Below are 27,392 nucleotides of genomic sequence, written 5' to 3'. Positions count from 1 at the left end.
TGTCACAAAACCTTCAACATTTCTAGTTCAAGCCTTTTATACAACTCATAAGCTTTTGATTTCAGACAAATTTGTAGATATTGCTGCAGATTGTGAGCTTTGGTGACATTATGTGAGCAAGGCTGGTCATCTCAATCTCATCTGCTGGTCACTGTAATGATCCAAGAATGACTTTACCTCTAGATGATTGGCATTGTTTATTCACATGTTCTCTACAGTCTGTAGCTCACACCTCTCTCACTTAAATGCTGCTGCAGCAGAAAATACACAGTGAATGCACAGGGTTATCCTTCTTATCCCTAACTGCCAGTGTCCTAAGTGGTATAAATATTTGCTGTACAGTTGAAACTGCTGATAATTAATAGACTGCTACAGACTTCCCTACATGTGAATTGTGTCACATGAATGAGAAAAAGAAGAAAATTTTAGATTCATCCATATATCCAAAAATAAATAAAAATAAAAATAAAAAGAGATGCAGGAGATGGATTTGAAATTCATAGCATTTTATAGAACAAATGAACACAGCTACAGTGATTTTGCACAATTAACTTCTGCCTTAACACAGTGTTACTTTTATTTTGAAAACCCAAATGTCTTCAGATATATGTACACAAAGTTATGGTGCTAGTGGTTTGTTCTTGTTAAATCTTTTATATGTGAACACCATTGTGTTTGTATGTATGAGAAATTTGAGGCTTTTCTGCCACTTTCCTGCTGTTTTTAGTATTTATTTCTTCTTGAAAATGCAAGGTTGCAAATCTCACCAAAGAATACTCCAGGTATGTTGTATTTATTTGTGCATTTGTTTCCTTTGACATGCCAGTAATTTTATTTTGATTGGTTAATGTACAGTATATTGCAAATATGTCATAAAAATTTCTTTGCCCCTTGACACTACCAGTCAAATCCGTCTGTAGTAGCCGGGGATTGTGAAGTTGTATTAAATGGGATTTTTTTCCGGTTCCTTTACAAAACTAATTTTCAGAACCTGCTTGTTCATTTTCTTATTACATCAGTACAGAGTAGTGTTCAAGGACACAATGCAGGTCAGCTCACTTGGCAGTGTGGATGCCAAGTCATTGGCAAATGGTTGGCAACGCATTGTGAGTGATTTACTGAAGAGTCACTCTGTTGTCACGCTCTCTGCACCTGCTTGCATCGGCAGTGGGGTTCATTTGTGTTGCTCCCATATGGGGAGGGCCTAAATGGTATAAGATAGAGGTACAACATGTGCAGTATCCACAATTCAGACAGGATACATATCCACAAGTGAAAAGTAACTTTGGGGTAATCTTGAGTCAACTCTGCAATATAGTTAGAAGTGAGGGTCTATGTGATATGAAGAGAGGGGCACACAGTTGCTGAGATATTCATAAAGGATTCAGGAGAAAATAAAATGGAACTGAGATTATTTTGTAGGCTGGTCGGTATTGCCAACACTTAGTATACTCACTTCAGTGAACGGAGTTTTTGTCACAAAACATTTTTTGTAGTGCATGAGATTTTGCCAATGTTTGAGGTGAGTCACTAAGTTGATTCTGCATAGCATTCATATCTTGATTTATTATGTCATGGGGGGGGGGGGGGAGAGGGAGGGGGGGGAGGGGGGGTATTTCGTAATGAGATAGTAACTGGGCAGTGACCAGTCAAATTCGTTGCACATGAGACAGTAAACTGTCTTCAGTATCTTCCAAGATGAAACAGTCTCTACAAAAGGCACTGAATTGTGTTGTTCATGTAAGTAAAGATGCTGATTGTGTTACCATTGTCTACTAGGAGACCAGCCATATAGAACAGCACTGGGTTGTGCTTATTCAGTGGCAGTTGGTGATTTGGTCAGGTGGAGAGCGGGATCTTATTTCTGCAAATTCCTGTAAAACAATATGATGGCATTCTCGATTATGGTGGCTACATATCTGCACTTTTGTTATAGAAGTTTTCAAGTTCGTGAAGTTTGAACATTACTCCACCATACAGACAATGGCGAAAATTATGTAACAATATCGCAGCATAGCAAAATGGTGCAAACACCTGACAAAACCAGTGGATAGGAGAGGCAGAAAATAAAATATAGAGGAGTAAGTAGAGCAAAACAAGGCTGAAAAGGGCATACTAGTTAATTTTGGGACAGTGTGGAGTACGTAGCATACAGATGCAAAAAGCATGATGCATTAGTTGCACAGGGGTCTACTAGTCATATGAAACAAAGTTAAACCAGAGGGAGTCACATTTGAACAAAGAGTGTCATTGTTTGACAAAGACAGATGACCAAACTGGACAGGCATTTGCTCATACCAAGCTGTCCAGTGGGAGAGAAGTTCTGTTCAGCAATGGTAATATCAAACTGATATGCTTGAAAACCTATAATGCAGAGAGAAAACTTTACAGCAATGACGAATATACAACATTTAAGCAAAATTTCTGGTTAATCGGGAGCCTAGAGAGGTGAAAACATCCATCAGAATAATCAGTATGGCTAAACAGGAGTGACACAGAAAATACTGATATGATCTTTCAACTAATACTTAAGATAAGATCTGTTATTAATCCCTAGATCATTAATTGTACAGCGAGTCAGAACATAAATTGTAGTGATGGGAACCTATTGGTTGCTGTGGAACAGTTTTACTGGATAATGGCTTATGTGCTGAATGATTTTTTTTATGGGTTCAGCTGGATCAACTAAAGCACATGGTGTATTGCTATCTTAATACTTAATTAAGCAAAGAAAATAAAAACTACAGTCTTCTTATTCGACATTGACAAACAGTGTGTCATGCAATATCCAGAGAGGTCCATCGTAGGAGCATTTAAATTACTTTGTTCTCCCCTGTTTTATGGTGGCATGTCATAGCATCACATAATCTCCTACTTAGTATAGTGATATCCCAGCATTCTTTTGACTAAGTTGGTGTTGCCTCCATGTTTTGGCTGCACTGTTCTGCTGAATTCTCTTCTAAATGATCTTTAATATTTTAGCCAGGTGCTCCACTTCACTGAAATTTATTCCAGGCAGCAACTTCTCAGTCTCGAAAGGGACATGCATTTTGTGGCTGTAAACAACCTGTTAAAGAATCAACCCTGTTGTATCGCGTGCCTGCCGTTGTATGATAAAGTCATACATGGCAATAGACAACACCATTCTGAGTGGGAGCTTTTCATGTAATATGACAACATTTTAACATACTTGTACGATAAGATTGGATATAAAGTTTGTCTCTTTTTAATGGCCTCTGGACTCCTAAATGGTAGTACTGAATGAGTGATAGATGCTTTGGCAGCTATCTCAGTAGTCATATCTTCATTTATTATCAAAATAAGATAGCGAGAGAAATGGTCAGTGATGGATAAATTGTCTGTTATTTTGAGCTCTTATAGGGGACGTTCTTGAGATATTGAGGATATGAATTCAATAGGTCCTGCTGCCTCAATAAAGTTAAAGAGGTACTCTTGGTCTTTGTCCAGGCACTCTCCAAGTGTCAGGAAGAAAGTTTTGAATGTAATCTACACCTTTCTTTCATTGTGACCACCAATAACAGCCTACAATGTGTGAATGCATTGTGCTTTTACCACTATGACATGTCTGTATGCTATCATGACATTGAGTATGCACTTGAAAATAGTCTTGGGAACTACTATCCATACTCCAAGAGGAACTTTCTTTGGTAAAACATCATCTGTTGTAATAAAATCCAGTGAATTAGACGATTTATTACACACAGCATCAGATTTTTGTGCCTTCTTTAAGTCTCCAGCAAATAAATCGTCTATTTGTAGGTTCTTAATTTTCTTTCTTACGGCACCTGCATTCTGATTAATTTGCCAGGCTTGTGTTTAACTATGTAGTCATATTGACTGAATTTTAAGGTCCTCCTAAAAAGTCTGCCACTGGGATCTTTTTAACTCAGTAGCCACTGTAAAGCCACATAATCATTAATTACAGTGAAGTGTTGTCCGCATAGGTAACAATGAAAGTAATGACTTCCAAAAACAAATGCCAAAGTTCTTTTTGTGTAGTGCCATACGGTGTTGTTAGAATCACATGGTAGTGTAAAATCCGAATAAGCCAGGACAGTTGAACATGTAAGAATTTATTTCAGTTTTAACATGGCACTCTCACAGTGTTCTGTCCAGACAAAAGCAGTTACCTTCTTCACTAATTTTATTAGAGGTTTTCTGGTAGCTGCATAGTCTAAGTCCTGCCAGCTTTGCACTTTTTGTGTAGTTGTTGACGCTGCAGAGTCTTGTACCATGGGGAGAAAGTAGAGGATGTTGTTTGGCGGCTGGTATCCTCTTTCTACCACACAACTATTAACAGGATTCTTTATTTACCAGCACAGAAAGCTAGTTACCTCTAAGCTCTTCCGTAATAGTCCAAATTAGCCTCAATGCTGCCGAAGTCCAAGTCCCGCTATAAACACTACACTTTCGTAGCTGGTGACATGAACTGCTACACGCCAACCAGAATAGTGATTGAGCTAGTAACTGCGACTGTGACTTTTGACTCCAACTGCCTGTCTATGCGTGACTTGGCCCTCCGATCTGCGGCAGTGATCTAAATACTCACGGTTGAGAGGGCGTTGGCATTGCATTGCTTTCGAGTCTGTCTTTTGCCTCTCTCCTGATAGGCAAACTTGATTCAGTGACTATTATCAATCTTTGTGCAACCTATTTGCTGATCGTTGCGCTGGTGAGAGCTTACACCCGCACTTTGGCCCCCCTCTCCGGGGAATGTAGAGATGAGCCAGGAGCCATGACTGTGGAGGATAGCATGCTCCCAACCGTACCCTGCCATCTGGCTTGTGAGGCAACAGGAACATCCTCCAAAAAACTGTTGCCAGGGCACACGTCCAAGCCTGAGGGCATGTCCTGGATCGATGATGTTGTTGGTGGGTCCAGGTGCAGTGGGGTTAGTGAGTGGGGTCAGTGGGGCTGAGAGTGCATCGTCATCCTGCTCCTCCTGGGATGCCCTGGTGGCACCAGTGGGCAGCTGGAAGGCTGCGCGGTCCCGTGAGGTCATGAACCTGGGTGAAGAAAAGCAGCAGAATCGTGAGGCAAATGACAGGCGCAAATTTGGTTCTTGTGCCGGCATTGCAAACCATCGGGATGTGTGATCAAATACATAGAAGAGCCAATGCGTTCTTGGATCACGCCTCTTTCCCAGCCCCCACAGTTGCTGTAAACCCTGAAGATAACAATATAGTGCTCCACAAAGCTATACTTGCATACCATTGGCGGTGCCGGATGCTGCGGTGGATGCAGCAAGTGTAACAGCGTCTGATGGTGGTGGCCATGCAGAAGTTCCACCAGTGTCGGTCTGTCTCTTGGGTGGGAGCGATAGGAAGCGAGAAAGAGTTGCAGCTCCTGTTCCTGTCTATGCGTGGTGTGAAGCTTGGCTATCTGTCGCTTAAAAGTGTGTACAAAGGATACTGCTTCTCTGTTGGACTGTGAGTGAAACAGAGAACTTGTTAAATGACGAATGCCATTGCCTTCACAAAACTGTTTAAAATCATGAAGTGAACTGTGGTCCGTTGTCCAACACAATTACTTGTGACAAACCTTCTATGCAAAATAATGAGCCAACGAGTGTTCCAAATTGGTCTTGCAAAGTGTGTGAGCATTTGTTGCCATGGCGATTGAGTCTTAGGCCAAGCTGAGAATGTTTGTGATGGAGCATATTGGTTTTCAGCGCATATGTGACACTATGACGAGATCTGTTTAGTGTGGGCATCCATGCCCTGCCGAGTACAGTGGCATCGCGTTAACTGTTTAGTGAAAACAGTTCCCCAATGTCCTTGGTGAAACTATCGCAACACAGTATTTTGCAACACTTTGGGAATGGGCACATGCAATTTTCCACTGGCATTCTGAACTAGAGTCACAACCTGTTGAACTGAAATGTTACACCAACGTGCAAAATATCAGCACACAACTGAGTTCTGGGTAATGTTCAATGAACGAGGCCAAGACATGAAAATGTAATGCAACAAAATCTTGAGATCTGAGTCTGCTTCTGTGGCCTGTGCGATTTTTCTGTAATGCAAGAGAAAAGATTTCAGCAATTCAGTTTCCTACACATTGATTTGGCAACAAGATGTGGCAGATGCATCGAAATCAGAGTCTGGGCCAGTCGGAAGGCAAGATAGGGCAGCTGCATTGCCATGCTTCCATACTGATATGCTGAAGCAACAACACCCAACATTGCAATTTTTGAGCAGTGCATGTAGGAACTGGCTTTGACAGATGAAACAAGGACTGCAAAGGCTTATGATCTGTCACTAAATAGAACTGGCGACCATACAAATAGTGATGGAATTTTGTCACACCATACACAATAGTGAGAGCTTCTTTTTCAATTTGAGAATAATTGCACCGATTTTGATCGAGCAGCTTTGAGGCAAAAGCAATAGGTCTGTCTTGTGCACCAATTCTGTGTGAAAGAACAGTGCCAATTCCATAGGAAGAAGTGTTGATTTGCAAAACTACTGTCTGGGAAGAATCAAAATGTGCTAAACATCTGTCACTGAGCAAGGCATTTTTGAGTTTCTGAAATGCATCTTGACAGCCTTTAGTCTACATGAAGGTAGATTTTTGCGACTCAAGCGATGCAATGGAGCCGCGATCTGTGCAGAATTCTGAATGAACCGAATGTAGTAAGTCATCTTGCCTAGTACTGACTGCAGTCCAGACACATTGCGAGGAACAGGTAGGTCACAGATTGCAAGCAAATGAGATTGGATGGGGTTCACATCCTGACTGTTTATCACATGACGTAAGTACTGTAGTTCAGTTTGAAAAATGTTACACATCAGCTAAGTACTGTAGTTCAGTTTGAAAAATGTCACACTCTTCGAAATGTGAAGGCGACCAGAAGTCTTAGGCAACAAAACAAGAGGCCTTGCCCATTGACTAGCTTGAATGGGAGCAATTCTTTCAATTCACTGGCTACTTTGTCTCTTAAAGCAAATGGAAAGGGGCAGGCCTGAAAAAACTTAGGCTGTGCATTGTCTTTCAATGCAACACACACTACAAAGTTATTATCTTTTCCCATGCCTTCTCAAAACAGTTCAGAAAATTCTGTAAGCAAGCTAGTGGCACTGTCTTTTGGGTCACAAGACGATGTGGAAAGTATATTGTCTTGGATGCTGAGGACAAACAAAATGAAGGCATCTAAACCGAAAATGTTCTCACTGTCTCATGATTTCAACACAGTAAAATTCACAGTCCTAGTGTGGTATTTGTAAATGGCAGGCAAACTACACTGTCCAAGCACTGGAATTTCCTGTCCATTGTAAGCAGTGAGGCGCTTGCTAGATTTAGAAAGGCATGGTGAGCCTAACTGTTTGTACATGGCATGATTAAGCAAAGTTACTGAGACACCTGTGTCTAACTGAAAGTTCACATAATGGCCAGCAATTCGTAATGTGGCAAATAGTTTGTTAGAACGTCGTTGCACAGCACTAGGTCGAGAAGGAGGCACAACCTTAATCTTACTTTTGTGAGAACCTGTTGTAGAGTTGGAAAACATAACGTTCACTCCACATGCATGAGCCTGTTTTTCCTGGATGCGGACAAAATTGGTGTGTTTGTGCCATTGCAAACTAACTGCTTGGACATGGCCTTTTGTCCACGTTTTTTGTTACATGATGGGCAATCATGTCTTTTATGGCCAGCAAAACATCTAGGGCAAGACTTCAGTCCCTTCACAGGTCTGTTTAACGGTCTACATGGCTGTCCGTGCATCTGTGTATGCACTTGTTGTTGTGGCTGCTTGGGGCGGTCGTGAGCAAGGGGCTAATCTGCCCAACAAATCGGGACCTGGTCAAACTTATCGAGCACTATGGCACCCGAATCATATTGCTCTAAGATTTGCAACACTAAAGGAAGTGATGGATCAGAGTACTTTAAGATCTGTCTCATTTTCAACTATCTGAGACACTGAATGTTAATGCATCTCTAATCACTCTAAAAGTTGCCACAACTACACTCAAATTTAGACTTCCTAGTCATGCCCTTTAATTCTGTGTACCACTGATGGGACATCTATTCCGGCAAAGCAAAAGAACTGATATCTGGCTGCAGCTACTTGAACTTGCTGGTCATAGTACTTGGTTAATGCAGCAATTACTTCGTCATAGCGGAGTTCTTCGGGACACGCCATTAGGAATAGTTTTTTTATTAACCTGAACACTGGGGACCCTGCAATTGAAAGAAAGTATTGTAGCTTTGAGGTTCCTTCAACATGATGAACTTGACAATATGCTTGGATCTGAGTCAGGTATTCAAGTCATTCCCCTTCCGTGCCGTTAAATTGGCAGAATGTTGGTATGGTGGTCGGCGGCACTTGTTGGACTGATTTGTTGCTCTGTTGTGTGGCCGACGCGGCTTTTGCAGCCAGTAGTTGTTGTATCATCGTCAGCAGAGTAGCAGTTTTTTGGTTCTGGAACTGACAAATTTGTGCTAGATCCTTCACATTGGTCGTCTGTGGCCAAGCACAGGGGCAGGGGGTGTAGTAGCCGTGGTTTACACAAATATGTTATAACAAAAAAGCAAGCAAGGCCTCTGAAAAGAAAAATTTGATTACTTCTGCGGCTCCCCTCCTTGAATACAGGCAAGAACACAACAACAAATTAGCAAAATGATCACCCCTGCAGCCTAAAACATAAGAGAAGCAAGCAAAATCTGCTTCTGCACTGAATTATCCTCACCGCCAGTTTTGTGTCATCGTTGACACTGAAGACTTTTGTACCATTGAAAGCAAGGAGAGGATGATGTTTGGTGGCTGGCATCCTCTTTCTACCACACAACTGCACACATGTATTAACAGGGTTCTTTATTTACCAAAACAGAAAGCTACTTATCTCTAAGCAAGTTGTTGTGGTACAAGCTCTTCCTTAATAATCCACATTAGCCTCATTGCTGGCGAATTCCTGCTATAAACATTACACTCCCATAGCCAGTGCCATGAACTGACAGACACCAACTAGAATAGTGACTGAGCTAGTAACTACGGCCAAATACGACTGTGACTCCAACTGCGACTGACTATTTGTGACTTTCTGGGCCCTCCAGTCCGTGGCAGCGATCTAAGTACTGGTGGTTGAGAGGGCGTTGGCAGCACATCACTTGCGAGTTTGTCTTTGGCCTCTCTCCTGATAGGTGGACTTGATTCAGCACCTGTTATTGATCTTCGTGCAACCTATTTGCCGACTGGTGTACTGGCGACAGCTTACGCCAGGACAGTGCTTAGACATCTTCCGTATTCTGTTGACAAGCATACAGGATTTGTAGGATACTTTCACTGAGTACTGTTGTATGGCATAATTTTTTTGGTGCAGTTCATCCAAGGTTACAAAAAAGTCCAGTCTTCAGAAGCTTGCAGTACAAATATTGCGTAACATTGTAAACCAAATATCTTGTCCAAGCCTTTTCAGGGACCAAGTGATTCTTATACTTATGTGCCAATACATAGAGGGAGAATCAAGAGGAAAGATAGTATTAGTGATCCTGAACAAAAAACTTCAAATGAATATGCTCTTGTCTTAAACTGTATCTAGCATACAACTGTGTGGAAATGACAGGCATCAGTCACATGTCCTTCACCAGCAATATGTGCAAATACAACCAAAGTGACATTAGACTGTGTAGTGTTGCCTTTACTGAGCATTTCAGCGTGCACTTCACAAAGGAGGAACTTTTCACTCTTATTTTACATGTGTGTGCTGAAGTAAAGGACCGTACAAATGAGCTCAGATAAGCAATACAGCAGCTGTCTATGTATTGCGTTGCAGTTGACAGACTTTTTGAACATCTTTTGTAAGAAAATTTACATAATTAAACAAAACATTAGATAACAGTATTTCATTGACTATCACCTCCATTTGTCCTCAGAAGCTATTAGGAACAGGGCATTATGTTCATATTACTTTTTTCTTCTGACTCATTAAAACTACCACCCCTCAAAGCATTTTCCTTCCCTCCTGTATACTCTTTTATGGTATTTGTGGTAATAATATGAATGAATAATTTCGGATGCAGTTTGCATATCCAATAAATACTATAAACATATAGAGGATCAGCAGAAAAAATGCTCCTATCAGATCACACAAAAAGGGATTACATTCCTGTTTATTTAAAAGACTCTGACTAGGAAAAGTGTGAAGGAGACAGTGCAGGAGGATGGGAAAAAGGGGGGGGGGGGGGTAGGATAGAGAAAAAGGAAGTGTGGAAGTGGGTGAGAGCCAGTGATAATGAGAGACAGAGTATGTGACAGTGACAATGAGGAAGAGAGGGATAGTGACCAGTGGGAAGATCTAGCAGCAGTTGGAAAGAAGGAATGAGACATTAGTAGTGAGAGAGAGAACAGGAGGGAGACAGTGGGATACCAACTGCCTTGTTCTACCTTCCTCATCATGTATAAGAAATTTTAGCATGTGTACATATTCATGTTTTTTTTTAACACGCATCTCAGCTCAAACTCCCACAGCTGTAACTCACTCACACCCACAAGTCCATCGCTCTAAGTCACTTTTAGCCATCCACTCCCAGTTGCACTTTCTCACTCACTCATTCAGCCCAGCTCATTGTAATTGTCTCTTTGTGTTTCTCTGTCATTGTCTCCTGTGTCACAGCCACAGTCCCCTTTGTTCTGTTCTAATACTACAGTCTCCTTTTCTTGTCAATGTCTACCTCTTGCTCTCTCTAACTGCTAATATCTCATTCCTTCCTTCCTACCAATACTGTCTATTCTCAATGTCACTGTCCCTCTCTTTTCCTTGTTGCCATTTTCATATACTCTATCACTCATTATCACGGGTTCTCACCAGCTTTCATCTTCTCTCTCTTTTGGTTCCTCCCCCCTTGGTGCTGTCTCCTAGTCTTATTGTATCAATGTTCTGTCACTGTCAAGTATGTTCCACTGCCACTGTGTCCCTCTGTTTCTCTCACACTGCCATTGTCTCCATCACTCTGTCTATAACACAACCACTGTCTACTATCTTCCAGTACTTATTACTTTTCCGTCTCCATGCCAGTGGCAATGTCTTCTTCTCTCGCAGCGTAAAAAAGCATGAATATATTTGCATGCCAGAATTTTTGGGAAAATAGTTAAAGGTGCTGAGAAGTAGAATGACGCAGCTGGTACCCAATTTTCTGTCAGAGTCTTTTAAATAAACAGGAACATATTCAGATTTTTCATACTCTGATAGGAGCATTTTCCTGCTGGTTCCCATCTTTATACAACTACTGTAAAAAGAAATGTATTGATCAGTAAAATTTAGAAAGCTTACTTATGTGAAGTTGAAATAACACAAAACTAATTTTATTTCTTACACCATATTTTATGTGCAAAAAATTTTTCATGTGGTTCAGTACTATATCATGGGGTTCCCAGAAGATAATGGAGACATGTCATTTTATAAAATACATTTTTGCCCCACACCAGATTTTACTTGTGTATTTTGTGTGTGCGAATAGGGTAAATTTGGACCTCTGTATCTCAGAACCGGATAAAAATATGAAGAAAATTTTCAAAGTTGTTAGAGATCAGGACCTTAGGAAAACATAGTCTACATTACAGCTATTTTCCGCAGCTGGGTTTTGGTACCCAAAAAACAAGTTTCTATGTCTACATGGATACTCTGCAAATCACATTTAAGTGCCTGGCAGAGGGTTCATTGTTATTCCAATCTCATACAGTGCGCGGAAAGAATGCACACCTATATCTTTCTGTACGAGCTCTGATTTCCCTTATTTTATCATGGTGATCCTTCCTTCCTATGTAGGTCGGTGTCAACAAATTTTTTTCGCATTCGGAGGAGAAAGTTGGTGATTGGAATTTCATGAGAAGGTTCTGTCGCAATGAAAAACGCCTTTCTTTTAACGATGTCCAACCCAAATCCTGTATAATTTCTGTGACACTTTCTCCCATATTTCGTGATAATACAAAATGTGCTGCCTTTCTTTGAACTTTTTCGATGTACTCCGTCAGTCCTATTCGATAAGGATTCCACATCGTGCAGCAGTATTCTAAAAGAGGGTGGACGTAGTGTAGGCAGTCTCTTTGTGGGGCATTTCTCAATAACGGATATAGATTTTTGAAAACACAGAGATGGCTCTTCTACATAAAAGTTCAGAGAATATACTGTTAAAATTTGAGCAATTTGCTGCAGCTGTTTATTATTTAGATTTAACCTCATACCGGGTTTTATGTGTAGAAGCAGGGTAAATTTGAACCTCTGTATCTTGGAAATAGATAAAGATATGAACGAAATTTTTGAAGTTGTTTGACATTGCGATCTTGAGAACACATTATAAAAATTTCAAACGGTAGAAAATCTAGGATGGAGTAATGACAATATTATGAAAAGGATTGTTTTTACTCACCATCTAACAGAGATGATATGTCACCAATTGACACAACAAAAAGACTGTCAGCAAGTAAGCTTTTGGCCAGAAAGGCCTGCATATGGAATAGATACACACACACACACACACACACGACCACTGTCTGTGGCTGCTGAGGCCAGACTGTGGTTAGGAGAGGTGTGCGTGTGGGGGGGGGGGGGGGGGGGGGGGGGCTCTTGCGTGCGTGCGTGAGTGTGCCTGTGTTTTGTCTATTTCCGATGAAGGCCTTTTTGGCCAAATGCTTGCTCGCTGACAGTCTTTTTGTTGTGCCTATGTGCGGCTTAGCATCTCCGCTATATGGTGAGTAGCAACTATCATTTTCATAATTGTTGTTGTTGTGGTCTTCAGTCCCTAGACTGGTTTGATGCAGCTCTCCATGCTACTCTATCCTGTGCAAGCTTCTTCATCTCCCAGTACTTACTGCAACCTACATCCTTCTGAATTTGCTTAGTGTATTCATCTCTTGGTCTCCCTCTACGATTTTTACCCTCCACGCTGCCCTCCAGTACTAAATTGGTGATCCCATGATGCCTCAGAACATGTCCTATCAACCGATCCCTTCTTCTGATCAAGTTGTGCCACAAACTCCTCTTCTCCCCAATTCTATTCAACACCTCCTCATTAGTTATGTGATCTACCCATCTAATCTTCAGCATTCTTCTGTAGCACTACATTTCGAAAGCGTCTATTCTCTTCTTGTCTAAACTATTTATTGTCCATGTTTCACTTCCATACATGGCTACACTCCATACAAATACTTTCAGAAACGACTTCCTGACACTTAAATCTATACTCGATGTTAACAAATTTCTCTTGTTCAGAAACGCTTTCCTTGCCATTGCCAGTCTACATTTTATATCCTCTCTATTTCGACCATCATCAGTTATTTTGCTCCCCAAATAGCAAAACTCCTTTACTACTTTAAGTGTCTCATTTCCTAATCTAATTCCCTCAACATCACCCGACATAATTCGACTACATTCCGTTATCCTTGTTTTGCTTTTGTTGATGCTCATCTTATATCCTCCTTTCAAGACACTGTCCATTCCGTTCAACTGCTCTTCCAAGTCCTTTGCTGTGTCTGACAGAATTATAATGTCACAGTGAACCTCAAAGTTTTTATTTCTTCTCCATGGATTTTAATACCTTTTCCGAATTTTTCTCTTGTTTCCTTTACTGCTTGCTCAGTATACAGATTGAATGACATCAGGCAGAGGCTACAACCCTGCCTCACTCCCTTTCCAACCACTGCTTCCCTTTCATGCCCCTTGATTCTTATAACTGCCATCTGGTTTCTGTACAAATTGTAAATAGCCTTTTGCTCCCTGTATTTTACCCCTGCCACCTTTAGAATTTGAAAGAGAGTATTCCAGTCAACATTGTCAAAAACTTTCTCTAAGTCTACAAGTGCTAGAAACGTAGGTTTGCCTTTCCTTAATCTTTCTTCTAAGATAAGTTGTAAGGTCAGTATTGCCTCACGTGTTCCAAACTGATCTTCCCCGAGTTTGGCTTCTACCAGTTTTTCCATTCGTCTGTAAAGAATTCACGTTAGTATTTTGCAGCTGTGACTTATTAAACTGATAGTTCGGTAATTTTCACATCTGTCAACACCTGCTTTCTTTTTTCATTTTCATAATATTATCATAAAATTTTCGGCCATTTGCTGTGTGTAGCTGTCTTGGAATCCTCAGCTCAGCTTTGGTTTGGGGGAGACAGCAAAAATATGGCAAAAAATCACTTCTTTGGGGTTTTCCATCGAATCACCCGGGAACTAATGGTGCCTACATTAATTCCCATCAAGCACACCATAGACTACATCAAATGCAAAAAAAGCCAACCGATTTGCTCCATTTGCCTGAGGAGGAGGAAGTGCGTAATAGTCATACTTTGACCCTGTATTGTAGAACAGTGACACTAAGGTGATCCTTCTATTGGGTATATAAATGTTACCTAGCCCAAGGGCTGTCTGATACACTTGGCCCTACCTTTTTATTACCAATAGAACCTAAGGTTTGAGCACTGAAAGATCCCGTTTTTATGTGCGGCAGTTTGGAACATATTAGGTACATGATGTCGCATGCATATTGATACATCCGTATCTAGGGTTCAAAATTGAGTTTTATGCTCTGCAGATGTCTACAACAGGCATGGACAACCTTTGGTGACCTGTGGGCTGGCTCGCCATGTGACACAACAGCAGTGCTCCTAGCACATGATGTCAAAACTGGAGCTCACAACATTAATGATCATGGGATAACATACCGATACGAATGGCACCACTTTCTTGACATGCCAGGCCAACAAATTACACTCAAAATGTATTTTTGAATGTACATTCATTTTATGTTCACCCCATCTTCAGATATTTTCATTTATTTATGTGTCGTGAACATTGTTTCTTTAGTTACGACATTTTACAACAGTTGTCTGAAAAACAAATGCTGAAAAAATGCTATGGTGGCGTTAGGAAAGAAAAATGTTCATGACACACAAGTAAATCCTAACCTCTCATGAAAGGGCACGGCTGACTTCCTTCCCCGTCCTTCCTTAATCTGATGAGACCGATGACATCGCTGTCTGTTCTCCTTCCCCAAATAACCAAACCAACCCAACCAGGTCATTGGAGTGTTTGAATTTTAGTGTGTTGATATCCACAGACACCACTAGCAGGCACTTTTTAAATATTTGTCTGAAAATACATTTGGTGATTGATCTTGATAGGCATGAGTTGTATCTGTAATTGTAAATACATTAAACCACCATTTCTTTGTCCATTTTAAGAAATTTAAAAGTCATTATTGCTCAAACTTAGCATTTATCAGCTGTAATATACAAAAGCCGCACTGGAAAAATGTGAACAACAGAATGGCGAATATCTGAAAATGTGACCCACACGGAATTCAATACAAGAACCTGACTCTCTCTTGAATTTCTTTTGAGGGCTGTATTGAAACTAATATTGTGTCATATCTTGGTTGCAGGCAGCTGGTTGCCATGCATGGTCTATAGTGTGTTGCCAGTAGTAAACAGATACCTCTTTAACAACTCCAGCTATAATTTTTGGAAATATTTGAACTCGGGGACATAATTCCTGTGTAACTATAAGCTTTGTATTAAACTGATATTGACTTTGCCATTATATCTATGCTGTCTGTGCAAAGTAAATGTTTTGTTTAAACTATTAGGCAAAAGCAGCAGATTATTAGGGTAAACAGAAGCATCGATGACTTTTTTTCAAAGTAACTTTCCCTGCCCCTAATAAGCACATGTAAAGTAATTTAGAAGTAATTCCCATAATTCTCTGTGCAACTAGATTTATTCTAGTTTAATTTGTTGTTGGTATATTGCAGTGGCTGCTTCTGCCTCTTAATGTATAATTTGATTCATTCCACATGCAATCTAGAAAAGATTGCTATGTAACTCGTATATTAGGGGTGGTTTTGAGGTTTGATGCCTATTCAGCACATGATCTTGATTTCGTGAATCTGGCTTGATACTTTCCTGTGTCAGAGTCTTATTAACGCTCTAATCTTGTGACTCCCAGATCTTGGCTATGATGCCAGGAATAGTGTGGGTTGTCTTCTTATCTGCGCCTTTCCACAGCTCCACTATGATACCATGTCATCCGGCAACTCTGTTAGGTTAGAGTTTGAAAATAATTGTCTGGATCTCCACTTTAGTTCGTGGAAGGGAGACTATCTAAGTTATTAACAATCATAAGTTCAAAGTGTAGTTTCTTCTCAGGTTCATCTGAATTGAAGAGTGTGTCGAAATTTTCAGTTAGATCAGCCATGCAGTCCTGATTAGTAAGTTTCAGTTTACCATTTGGTCTCCAGAGGTGAAAGGTCTGGCCTGTGAGTTGATAGTTTGGTAAAGATCTCTGGCATCATTTGTCTGGAAGTTTGTTTCCAGTTCATCGAAAACATCTTTGTTGTGTTGTCTCATAGTGTTTCTTGTAATATTGGGTGTGACTTTCCCAGTTATTTGGAAGCTTCTGTAATTAGCAGTCACTTTGATCCATGCTGTTGTCGACCATAAATGTTCTTCTCGGTCTGTGGGATGGAAGCATCAGTCGTGGCCTTCTGTATTTTTTATCCTTGTTGTTAATTGGGGCGTCAGTGAAATTATTGTCGTCTTGGAAATGAGCTGGTTTGAATCCAGTATTCGTGGTTTATGGCAGCTGTTATTTTAGTAGTTTGAGAGTGGAATGAAATTTGCTTTGGTCAGTGGCAGATTCTTGTCTGAATCAGTGGTAGTACTTTTCAATACCTTCACATTGAGCATTTCCTCATTTCTTTTCCTGTTAAAGTAACATGATACAAGTGGATCTGGACTAATGGGGTATTCTCATGTCTTAGCTTTCCTGGGAAGGTGGTTGAGTGGTGCAGATTTTTGGTCATATTTCTAGTTTCTTCAGCAGTCAGTGAGTTGCTCTCCATTCATTTTGGTCTTCTTTTTGGTTGTGAACTCTCCGACTGTGTTCTTGAGTCTTCTCTCCTTCCCAATTGGACCATTGAAGTCCCTCACTGTGATAGTTGTATGATGTTCAAGAACAATATCTATTGTTTCTTCTACTTCTCTCTAGAGGTACCATATTTTTTCAGTATCCTCCTTATTCTTGCTATCGAGCTATTGATGGGAGCATGGGCATAGATGAGAAGGAGACTGAAGTTTGCTATTGTGTTGTTGATGATGAACGCCTTAATGAGGTACATTCTTCATCACTGTCTGATCCGGTTATGCTTTATAGATCCGGTAGTCCCGTGATTTCATCACATTTTGATCTATGAATGCTTTCTCTTATGGTGCCATTATCAAAATGTGTTTCGTGAAGCTGTTGTCTCAGCTACCGTGTGGAGAGAATTGATGTTGACGGTGACAGGTAGGTGATATTTTTCTTACTCCTACATGAATGTGCCATTTTTCTTACTCCTACATGAATGTGCCAACTATGCATTTCACTCCCGTTTAACAGAGCCGAGAGTTCTTCCCAGGTTGATTCCTGGGACCATAAAATATATTTTTATTATTCATTGAAAAAGATTTATGAAGTACATTTTCTTCCTTGTTTTCAATAATTTTGAAACTTGTACGTCGGTTATATGTAAGTTTACACTTTTTTTATAAGGTGAATCATGCCAAGTACTTGTATGCTGGTGATGTGGTTACATTGTGTGTTCATCCATTTATTGTAGATTTTCAAAAATACTGCCAACATAGATTATTATTATTATTTAATGAAATTTTAAAATCTTTCCATTTATTATTCAGGGTTCCAAAACAGTGTCCATTGGGTCACAAGTGCCTTAAAAAATGTTACGAAGACTGTGGAAACTGTGAAACATCTGTGGAGAAGGTGCTTCCATGTCAACATATAACAACAATAGCATGTCACGTTGATATTACCAAGTATCATTGCAAGGAAGTAGTGGAAGCTGTATTGGAACCATGTAAACACACAGCAAAGAAACTTTGCTTTCAAGATGTTAAAAATGTGAAGTGTTCATTTCCTTGTGAAGACAGGCTACTTTGTGGTCATAGCTGTACGTTAAACTGCCATGCAGCAAATGATCCAGATCACCTTCAGGTAGGTTGTGTATTAAAAACCTAATTTAGATGTGAACAGTATGAACAGGACAGATTGCTACTCACCACATGGAGGGGGCTATTAGTTGCTGACAGACAGAATGAATACACCTGCAAAACTTCAAACAAATAGTGCTTCTCCAGAAGCAGACCACACACACACACACACACACACACACACACACACACACACACACACACACACACAAGTACAACTCACAAACGCACGACTACTGTCTACTATTTTTACTGTGAAGACAGTTGTTTTTTAATCCTTGAATAAAAAAACAATAATGGATTGAAAATAAAGAGAAAAAGTGTTTTATTTTCACACAGAGTGAATGTTACATAAACTATTACAAAAGGTAAAAGCACAGAACACCTACAAGAAGTGTCAACAGCAACATCTGTAGCAATGGTGCCAAAGATGATTTTCTAGTATGGGTATGATTTCTAGTTCATAATTTACAGCACTCCCACTAGAAGCAAAGCCACTCTGTACTTTGCATAGTCTAGATTTTTGTATTAGTTGATGATGTCTGGAGCTTGGCGCGAGCTTTTTCATCGTGTTGCAACCATTCCATTTGTTGAAATTGACCCGCTATTATTTCTTCTGAATCAGTTTTTTCTGTGATGAAGTAATGGCTGGTAGTAATGTGTTTAGTGTGACGTTTCTATCCATTTGTGTTAATTGGTCCACCTTTATTCGATGAGGTTTCAGAATTACAGCTGGATGATGTTGACTTTGTGCCACAATATTTCAGCTAGCAATCAGCCGTCCATCTTCAGGTGACTGTCCTCCACTAGAGACTGCAAGTTCCCGGCATCGGCTTTATAGCAAAAATTGGTGCAGAAACACATGCACATTGGCGGCCGTCACAGGAGTGTCCTCTATTGAAATCCACGCCCTCTGCAGACACTGTTATATCTGTAGCACGCAGATGCATGCATAAAGGTGAAACTAAATGTCCACTCTCTTTCAGAATGCGCGATCGCATCATTAAAACCAGATATCAGGTGTTGCCAGATGTGTTATTATGAATAAACTGTTTTCTCTCAGAAGAAATTAGAGAGATCACTGGGTCCCAAGTCTTGTCCAGTTGAAATCCACCATCACTATGTATGAGATTTTGTGCTAGACATATTTCCATAGATTCACTAATTACCAAACCCCAAAAAGTTCTCACTGGGGCCAAGATTTTTGTGGCAGAAAAATCGATAGTGTGCCCTGTGGTAAGTACAATGTTCAACTGCGGCCGACTTACTGGACTGTGAGAGGCAAGTGTGGTGCTCATGTTCAAAACACCTTTCATGTACTGTGTGTATCATCTGACCTACATAAGCTTTGTCACACTGGCAAGGAATTTTGTAGATCCCTGCCTTCTGCATACCCAGATCGTCTTTTACCAAAACAAGAAGGGCACTAATCTCCACCGAAGGCCAGAAGATTACTTTAACTTGATGTTTCCTTAGGATCTTGTCTACTTTAGATGAAAGATTGCCAACGTACGGAAGGAACGCCCTGGATTTGAACAGCTCCTTATCTTCTTGATGTTGTGGGTGGTCATGTTTCTTCCTCTTTAGCACTGTGCTAACCTGATGTGGAGAGTAACCATTGTCTTTGAACACCAAATATAGATGTTCTAGCTCCTTTGTAAGGCAGTCTCCATCAGAAACAACATGTGACTGGTTCACCAATCTTCTAAGGATGCTGGTAGTTTGTGAAGGCTGATGGCAACACAACACTTACAGGTAAAGGTCTGTATGTGTGAGCTTATGTTAGACAGAATGCCCTAATAACCCGTACACTCTCGTACTAACCAAGATGTCCAAAAATGATAAGCAACCATCCTTCTCTATTTCCATCGTAAACTGGATATTCTTGTGGATTGCATTCAGATATTGCAATAGAATTGACAGTTGTTCTTCACCATGGAGCATGTGCCATCCATTTATCGCCAGAAGACTCTGAGTTCAAGTTCTGCCAAATCAAGTACCCTTTCCTCAAAGTCTTCCATAAAAAAGTGGTTGGTTCACTCAGCAAGTTGTAAATAGTCTGTTCATAAACCTCACGAGGCAACAGCATGGTAGCATTCATCTTATCCACTGGTAAGACCACTGTTTGAGGATCTTCTCGTAGCTTTCGTAGTGTGGCCCTCTCTGTGGCAGAAATGAGGCTCTTCTGAGGTGGAGCTTTCATGAGTGCACGACATGTTTCATGTCTTATTTCTTCTGCAGCATCACTAGGAAGAGGTCTAACAACTTCCTCAACAGCACTAATAAAATTAGTCAGAGGCAGGGTTCTTGGCGTAGGGCCTGAGTTCGAGCCTTTCCCTAGCACAGACAGTGTTACGGAGTACAAAAACTTAACTGTTAAATTGACTGCAGAGTGTTTTGAAGAGAATGGTTACTCTCCCCATCAGATTAGCACAGTGCTAAGGAGGAAGAAACGTGACCACCCACAACATCAAGAAGATAAGACGCTGTTAAAAGTCCGGGGTGTTCCTTCTATATGTCGGCAACCTTTCATCTAAAGTAGGCAGGATCATACGGGAACATAAAGTTAAAGTAATCTCCCGGCCACTGGCAGAGATTGGTGCACTTCTCGGTTCGGTAAAAGACGATCTGGGTCTGCGGAGGGCAAGGATGTACAAAATTCCTTGCCAGAGTGGCAAAGCTTACGTAGGTCAGATGATACGTACAGTACATGAAAGGTGCGTTGAACATGAGTACAACACTTGTCTTTTGCAGCCCAGTAAGCTGGCCGTAGCTGAACATTGTATTACAACAGGACACGCTATGGATTTTCCTGCCACAAAAATCTTGGCCCCAGCCAGAACTTCTTGTGATTCAGTAATTAAAGAATCTATGGAAATACGTCTAGCACAAAATCTTATCAATCATGATGGCAGCTTTCAACAGAACAAGGCTTGGTACCCGGTGAACTCTAATTTCTTCTGAGGGAAAACAGTTTATTCATAATGACACATCTGGCGACATCTGACATCTGGTTTTGGCGTTGCAAGCGCACATTCTGAAAGAGGACGGACATGTAGTTTCACCATTATGCAGGCGTCTGTGCACCATAGATAGAACAGTATCTGGAGAGGGAACATATTTCAATAGAGGACACTCCTGTGATAGCTGCCTGTGTGCATGCTTTTCCACGCCAATTTTTGCTATAAAACTGTTGCCAGGAACTTGCAGTCTCTAGTGTCGGACACTCACTTGAAGATGAATGGATGATTGCCAGCTGAAATACTGTGGTAAGAAGTCAACATGATCTGGCTGCAATCCCGAAACCTCATTGAATATTCAGTATGTCAGGAAAACTTCAAGAATGGTGAACCTTTGTTGTTGCACAACTTTAAATCGGGCCATCTTTTTGGGAATGGAATAATTCTTTTAGCAACCATCACAGTCAAAGTGCTTCCTGACAGACAGAAGTTAATGTGATGTACTGTGCTGCTGTCATCAATAGAGATGTTGCTGTTACTTTTTCTTTTCTTTTTTTTTTTTTTTTTTTTTTTTCCTGTTGGTAACCCCCAAATAACCAAAAGTGACAGTATACAGCAGTGAACTGCTTTGAAGAGGTCCGCAGCAAGTCGGTCAGAATGTTGACAATTTAGTAGTTTTATAATAATGTGGCCCAATATCCCAACATTACTTTATCCAAAAAAACTAGTAATCAAGTTTCTATCCCCAGGGCCCCCAGCCCAGTCAGCATTGATTTATCCTGTGACGTCATGGCCCTCATCTTTAGGAAGCTGTAGTTTGAAATCTTAAGTTTTCTTTAGGTACCATAGGAGCCTAGTTATAACTTGTCGGTGGGATATTTCTAGGTTATTATTAAACAGACTTACCACTCTAGTTGCATATGCAAGATCTGGTCTTGTACCTAATTGTGCATATATTAGCGGCCGTACTGCTTCTCTGTATGGGTCATTCTTCATGGCATCCCTTTCTATGTCTGTCTTTGGGCTCATTTTGTGAGTTAATGTTTTATTATTATGTGGCAGTGAGGAGATCAGCTGACAGTCTTGCATGTTATACTTCTCTAACATTCAATTTGTATCATAGGTTTTCTCTCTCTTTTTTATTGCTTGCCTAACAACTAATGTATTGATAAATGGATGTGATAAAAAATGTTGCTACAAAAAGAGCCCTGAAATACTTTTTGTGGATCCTGTGCTGTGACTTTCTTTGGATCATTAATTTTCAACTAAACAAAATATATTATGTTCTTATTATCCTGAAACTGGCTTTCTATAGAAGGAACATTGTTTCGTTTCTGTCAACATATCTTTCTTTCTTTACAGTTATTGAAAAGGCTACTGAAAATTATTTTGTTATCAATACTGATGTTACGGTATGCAATGTTTGTTCAACATCAAAATTTTGCAGTGGATTTTTGTTAACATTAAAACACCAATAAGTACCGTGATGAACATGAGACAATTATCAGAGAGAAAATGTTTTTACTATAATGTTTGCCAGACCAGAACTACGCACAGCAAGATTTCTTTTATGTCATGAAGGTAAATTATCCTTTTTAAGTGTTAATAATATAACATCATCCGCAGCCCGCATCCACCTGTAAAACACATCATAAAATCTGTTGCTCTGCCCTGCAATCCCGAAAACTGAAAGGAATAATTTTAGTTCACTATTACCTGTCCGCTTCTTTGTGGTATGATTGGTTTCATTGGATGTAGTTTGAATGTGCCGCGGCAGTGGCTCATTCGTTCGCAGCGCAGCTCTGCACCAAGAATAATATTTAAATAGCTGAAAATGTCTTAAAAGGATGGGATAAAATATCAGGCAAGCTGATTACATATCATGATGCAAGTTTTCACTAAGTAACTCTGTTCAAAACATTTAGACAGATTATATTCTTACACACCTTTACAAATCAATGCCTAATGGCGTCTCTGAATCTTGACAAAAGAATGCTACACAAACATACAATATAGCGTCACAGGCTCTTCCTACTCATGTAACTCCAAAAAGACGACGGAGAAATTAATGCTCGGTGACTACTATTTATACTCGGTTTAATACATCTTTGTTTGATATTTAGTAAGTATCGTCTGTGGTGGTTCCAGTACTTGCCGACACTGATATATTATCTTTAAAAAATCGATACATAATTCTATACAAGTATAAAACATGACACATCATGGTTTCTCTTTATTACATAAAGTTCACATAATCATTGTCCTCTAGTTGAAATTGTTCCCTTAGTTTCTCTTTAAATGAATTTTCTTGATGAAAATTGTTAGAAAAAATCAGAATGTCACCCTTCCTTGATTTTGTGGTAAACGCAGGGGTTAGCTGTGCACCTGCTGAAATTTAAACTTAAAAAGCTTTATCCAGTTTGATATTCCAACAGCAGTATCTGTGTTTAACTTTGTAGACTGATTTCTTACGCCTTTCAATTCTTTTGTCTGTTACTGTTTTGTCATGTAGTCAACTGTGGGGATTTTAACATAAATTTCTTCTTTCAAGTTGTCTGTGAAAAAACCTTCAAGCATCATTCAATAAGTAATGCCCATGCCCCACATTATTTTCTTAGAACATATTTATTGTTAAGAGTCAGAATTTGGTGACAATATAAATCAACATGTCTTGTCCATGTCCTGTTTTTCTACATAGTCTCCATCACAATCTATGGCCATACACCAACGTTGTGGAAGAGCATGTATTCCCTCCTAGTAAAAGCTCTTGTCCTGTTGACGTAGCCATGTTTTCACTACATGACTGACACTCTCGTCATCTTCAAACTGTGTACCCCATAGAGAATCGAGTTGTGATGCGCTGGTTGGCACGAATTATGGCATCGACACAATTCAGCATGTCTGGAGCAGTGGCTGTGAGAGGACGTCCCAAGTGTGGCTGACCGTGGAGCTCTGTTTCTGCATTTCCTTAGGCTGTAACTTTCTTTATCCATCGTCCAACTGTACTTCCTATCAACTGCAGCATTGCCATACACTGCACACAAACATTTATAGATGTTCACCATGGTTCCTTTTTCTGCACTCAAGAATTCAATAACAGCATGCTGCTTATGTGAGCCATAGTGAGCCATGTGTGGACACCATTTTGACACTGTACTACCGCTGTGCCATGTGCCAGAACAGTTTGAAACTTCCCTAGCACACAGAACAAACATCACATGTGAAGCACCAACAAGGATGTCTGTCTGTGTATATTAATGGCTTTTAAACAAATGTGAGGCATTACTTATTGAACAACTCTCGTTTAACTGCATTGCAATGATATGTGCCTATGTTGTATTTGGCAGCTAGACTAAATAAATATCTTTGCTTATTGTATCATATTACCAGTACGCATGTTGCTTCATAGTCTAAACTTTTGACTTTTGCAAATCCCTTAACCATCAGATGGGCTTTACGGTGAATTATTTGCCTTTGTAAATCTCTTTTTGTCTTGGAGACCCACAGTGGATTTTTAACTTTTTTACTTAGAAGTAGGATTGCTGATTCTCAAGTTTGATTTTCTGCATGTGACTTTTGATCATCTTGAATTGCATGAGTCAATTTCTGAGAGTGTTTAGATTGCAATGCTTCTTCCAAAGTGGATTCTAGTGAATCTTTAATGTGATTGAAAACATAACTGCCCATGTTCTTTGTGTCCAGTATTCAGGAAGATCTTCTGAGTAATTGTTGAGATGATTTGTAGTTTAGAAGAAAATGTTTTTATTCAGTGTAGTGTCCCTTGAGTCATTTTGCACCCTGTCTTATAAGTGTAACTTGATTCTCCTCCTCATCTGTGTATGAAGTATATTTTTGGTTTGGATCCAGTGAATAATTTTATGTTACTAATTTGTCAGTTCTCTTCTGAATTGTTTGTTCTTGAAACATTTTGTCTCTAGCTTTTGTAGTTGTTTACTGAAGCAGATGGAACAACTTAAATGCACTGCTATCTCGGCAGTATCCAGCAACTATGCTCTCAACAAATTTCTTTAATATGTGGACAAATGTTTTGCTGCCAAATAATCTCAGATTTCAGAGGCCATGTTTCTTCCATAAGAAGGCTGCTTCTGGTGGTGATCTGATGGCCCCAAAATTTCATAGGTAATTTCTCATCAAATAACACACATCTTGCTCTTTATCATTACAGTTATACTCTATCTCTCTGCTGCACTATTATGTTCAAGAATGTGAAAAACTGTGGTTTGATGTTTAACTCTGTTACCCTTTAAAAATTTCATTAATCTCTCATTTATGTATTCCTTTCCATTATCAGGTTGTAAGAGACAAAGTCTTTCATCACAAACTTTTAAAATTGTGAGGTACTTTGTATTTATTGCTGACAGAGAAAGGGACATCTTTTTCAAAAATCATCAGTTACAGGTAGGAAATATTTAGCTCCCACATTGATGTGGTCGACATTGGGCTGCACAAATCAGAATGTATTAATTCCAAAATCCTTTTAGCTCCAGAAATGGAATGTGGGTAGGGAAGTCTAATTTAGTTTGCTTACCTTCTAGCCACATAATGCCCGCACTGTTGGCAGCTCCTTGATACCTAATGCAACTGGTCAAACCTGTTCGTAATTCTTACTTCATATGTGAGAGTTGGTGACCTAATCTTACACTCCATAGGTCTGCTTCATTAGATAAGGATGGACACTTTGCTTTGATACTTCCTTTGTTTCACTTGGTTGATCCATTGATTAATGACGCTATGGCAGTCAATTTCTTCTCTGCATCAGGAATGCGACAGCCACTATCATGAAAAATCTCTGAGTGGCCCTATTCCACTATTTTCTTATGGAAAATTAAACTGCACTCAGTTGTCATAAATGGAACAAATTTATCTTCTCCATACCTACTAGTGCTTCAATATGCATACAACCTGTCCCCTTAACAGGTAAGTTGCCATCATTAATCACTACGACTTGTGAACTCAGCTCTTAAGTTTGTGAAATACAAATCACGTAGGTACTTTGACATATGTGCTGATGCACCAGAATGTACATACTAGACTTCGTGTATTTTTAGCTAAAACTGGATCATTGAGAATGTCTTATAACCTATTTTACTGCTACAGTTTTTCAAGAGGTGTCCATACTTCTTGCAGTTGCAACATCTTGCACATCTGGGATTATAGTGTGGGTTGTTGCTGTTGTCCTTCTCATTTACTTGAACTGCATCATTAAAACTCAGATTGCCACACACGTCATAGTTTGCTTCCTGTAGTAATTTTTTTTAAATTGAATTTCCTATTATTGGCACTTTAAGAGTTCTTTTGTTACTGACAAACCAGTAACATCAAATTATTCTCTGGATCCAAACAAAAAACATATTTCATACACAGATGAGGAGGTGAATCAAACAGAATCACAAGAAGTCAAGTTACAGTTATAAGACAATGGGATGGAAAATGACTCAAGGGACACTAGGCTGAATAACAACATTTCAGAAGAATGTGGATCATGAGAAACATTGTTTTACATTCTACTTGTTAAGAGGGTTCTCTGTAATCCTATTCTTTGGTAAAACCCTGAGTCCTCATAGGTTTGTTTTAATTTCTCCCATGGTTCTTTCGAGCCAATGTGTTATGCATGTAATAGAAAGGTCAACTGAAAAAATTTTACCCTTTGTAGCACATATTTTAATGTCATTTGTGATCTAACTAGTCATGTGCTGCCAAATTTTATAGTGTTGCAAGTAAGTTTTTATAGCAAACTATAAAGTATCATAATTTTCTCTTCCTTTTTAGTTTTTGACCAAAGGCAACGAATTAATGGTGAAGGAACTCCTGATAGTGATGTCCTTTAATTGCATCTTGAAGTGTATCTCTTAATAAATGGAGACTCATAATTTTCTTAGCTTCAAGTAAATCACTTTTTTTGCATAATACTGCTGAACTGGGTGTGCTTTGCCCATAGCTTGTTGTTTCTTAATCCTTATATAAAAAAGTGGTTACTGTTTCAAACTAAAGGGAGAAAAAAAGATATATTTTCACGTTGAACAAATCTAATGCAAACTATTACAAAATTTAAAAGCACAGAAAATCTACAAAAACAACCATAGCAGCAGCGGTAGCAGTGGAACCAAAAATGATTTTTTAGTAGCAACATGGATTCCATTTCTAATTTCCAACAGTAATTTGCAACCGTCTTCTTGGGACAGCACCTTTAATTAATAATCAAAACCTCTGGGGGTCTCAGTTTCAAACCAAACTAGTGCTTCAATTTTGAGTAAACTTCTTCAGTAATGGCTGCACAAGATGTACAGTACAAGAAGTCACCCCCTTTCTGCCAAAATTCTTGCCAAAGAGTGCGGATGAGTGGACAGAGTTTCAGGGCAACATCTTGTGGCTTGATGTTGAAACTGTTCTGAAAAATTCAAGTGCCATGATGTTCTTCCC

At 39.7% G+C, this 27,392-nt stretch overlaps 1 protein-coding gene across 1 annotated transcript in view; it reads left to right on the top strand.

The window, feature by feature from the left end:
- LOC124775060 (NFX1-type zinc finger-containing protein 1-like) overlaps window positions 1–27,392 on the top strand; it is a 439,199-nt gene that overhangs the window by 216,393 nt on the left and 195,414 nt on the right. The window contains exon 9 of the mRNA XM_047249854.1: window positions 17,680–17,995. Coding sequence (XP_047105810.1) covers window positions 17,680–17,995 — 316 coding nt within the window. The remainder of the gene's footprint in view (window positions 1–17,679; window positions 17,996–27,392) is intronic.

The sequence above is a fragment of the Schistocerca piceifrons genome, chromosome 2 (genome assembly GCF_021461385.2).
Source record: "Schistocerca piceifrons isolate TAMUIC-IGC-003096 chromosome 2, iqSchPice1.1, whole genome shotgun sequence".
NCBI lineage: Eukaryota > Metazoa > Arthropoda > Insecta > Orthoptera > Acrididae > Schistocerca > Schistocerca piceifrons.
The sequence above is the reverse complement of the archived record's forward strand: the minus strand, read 5'-3'. Positions and strand labels throughout refer to the sequence as shown.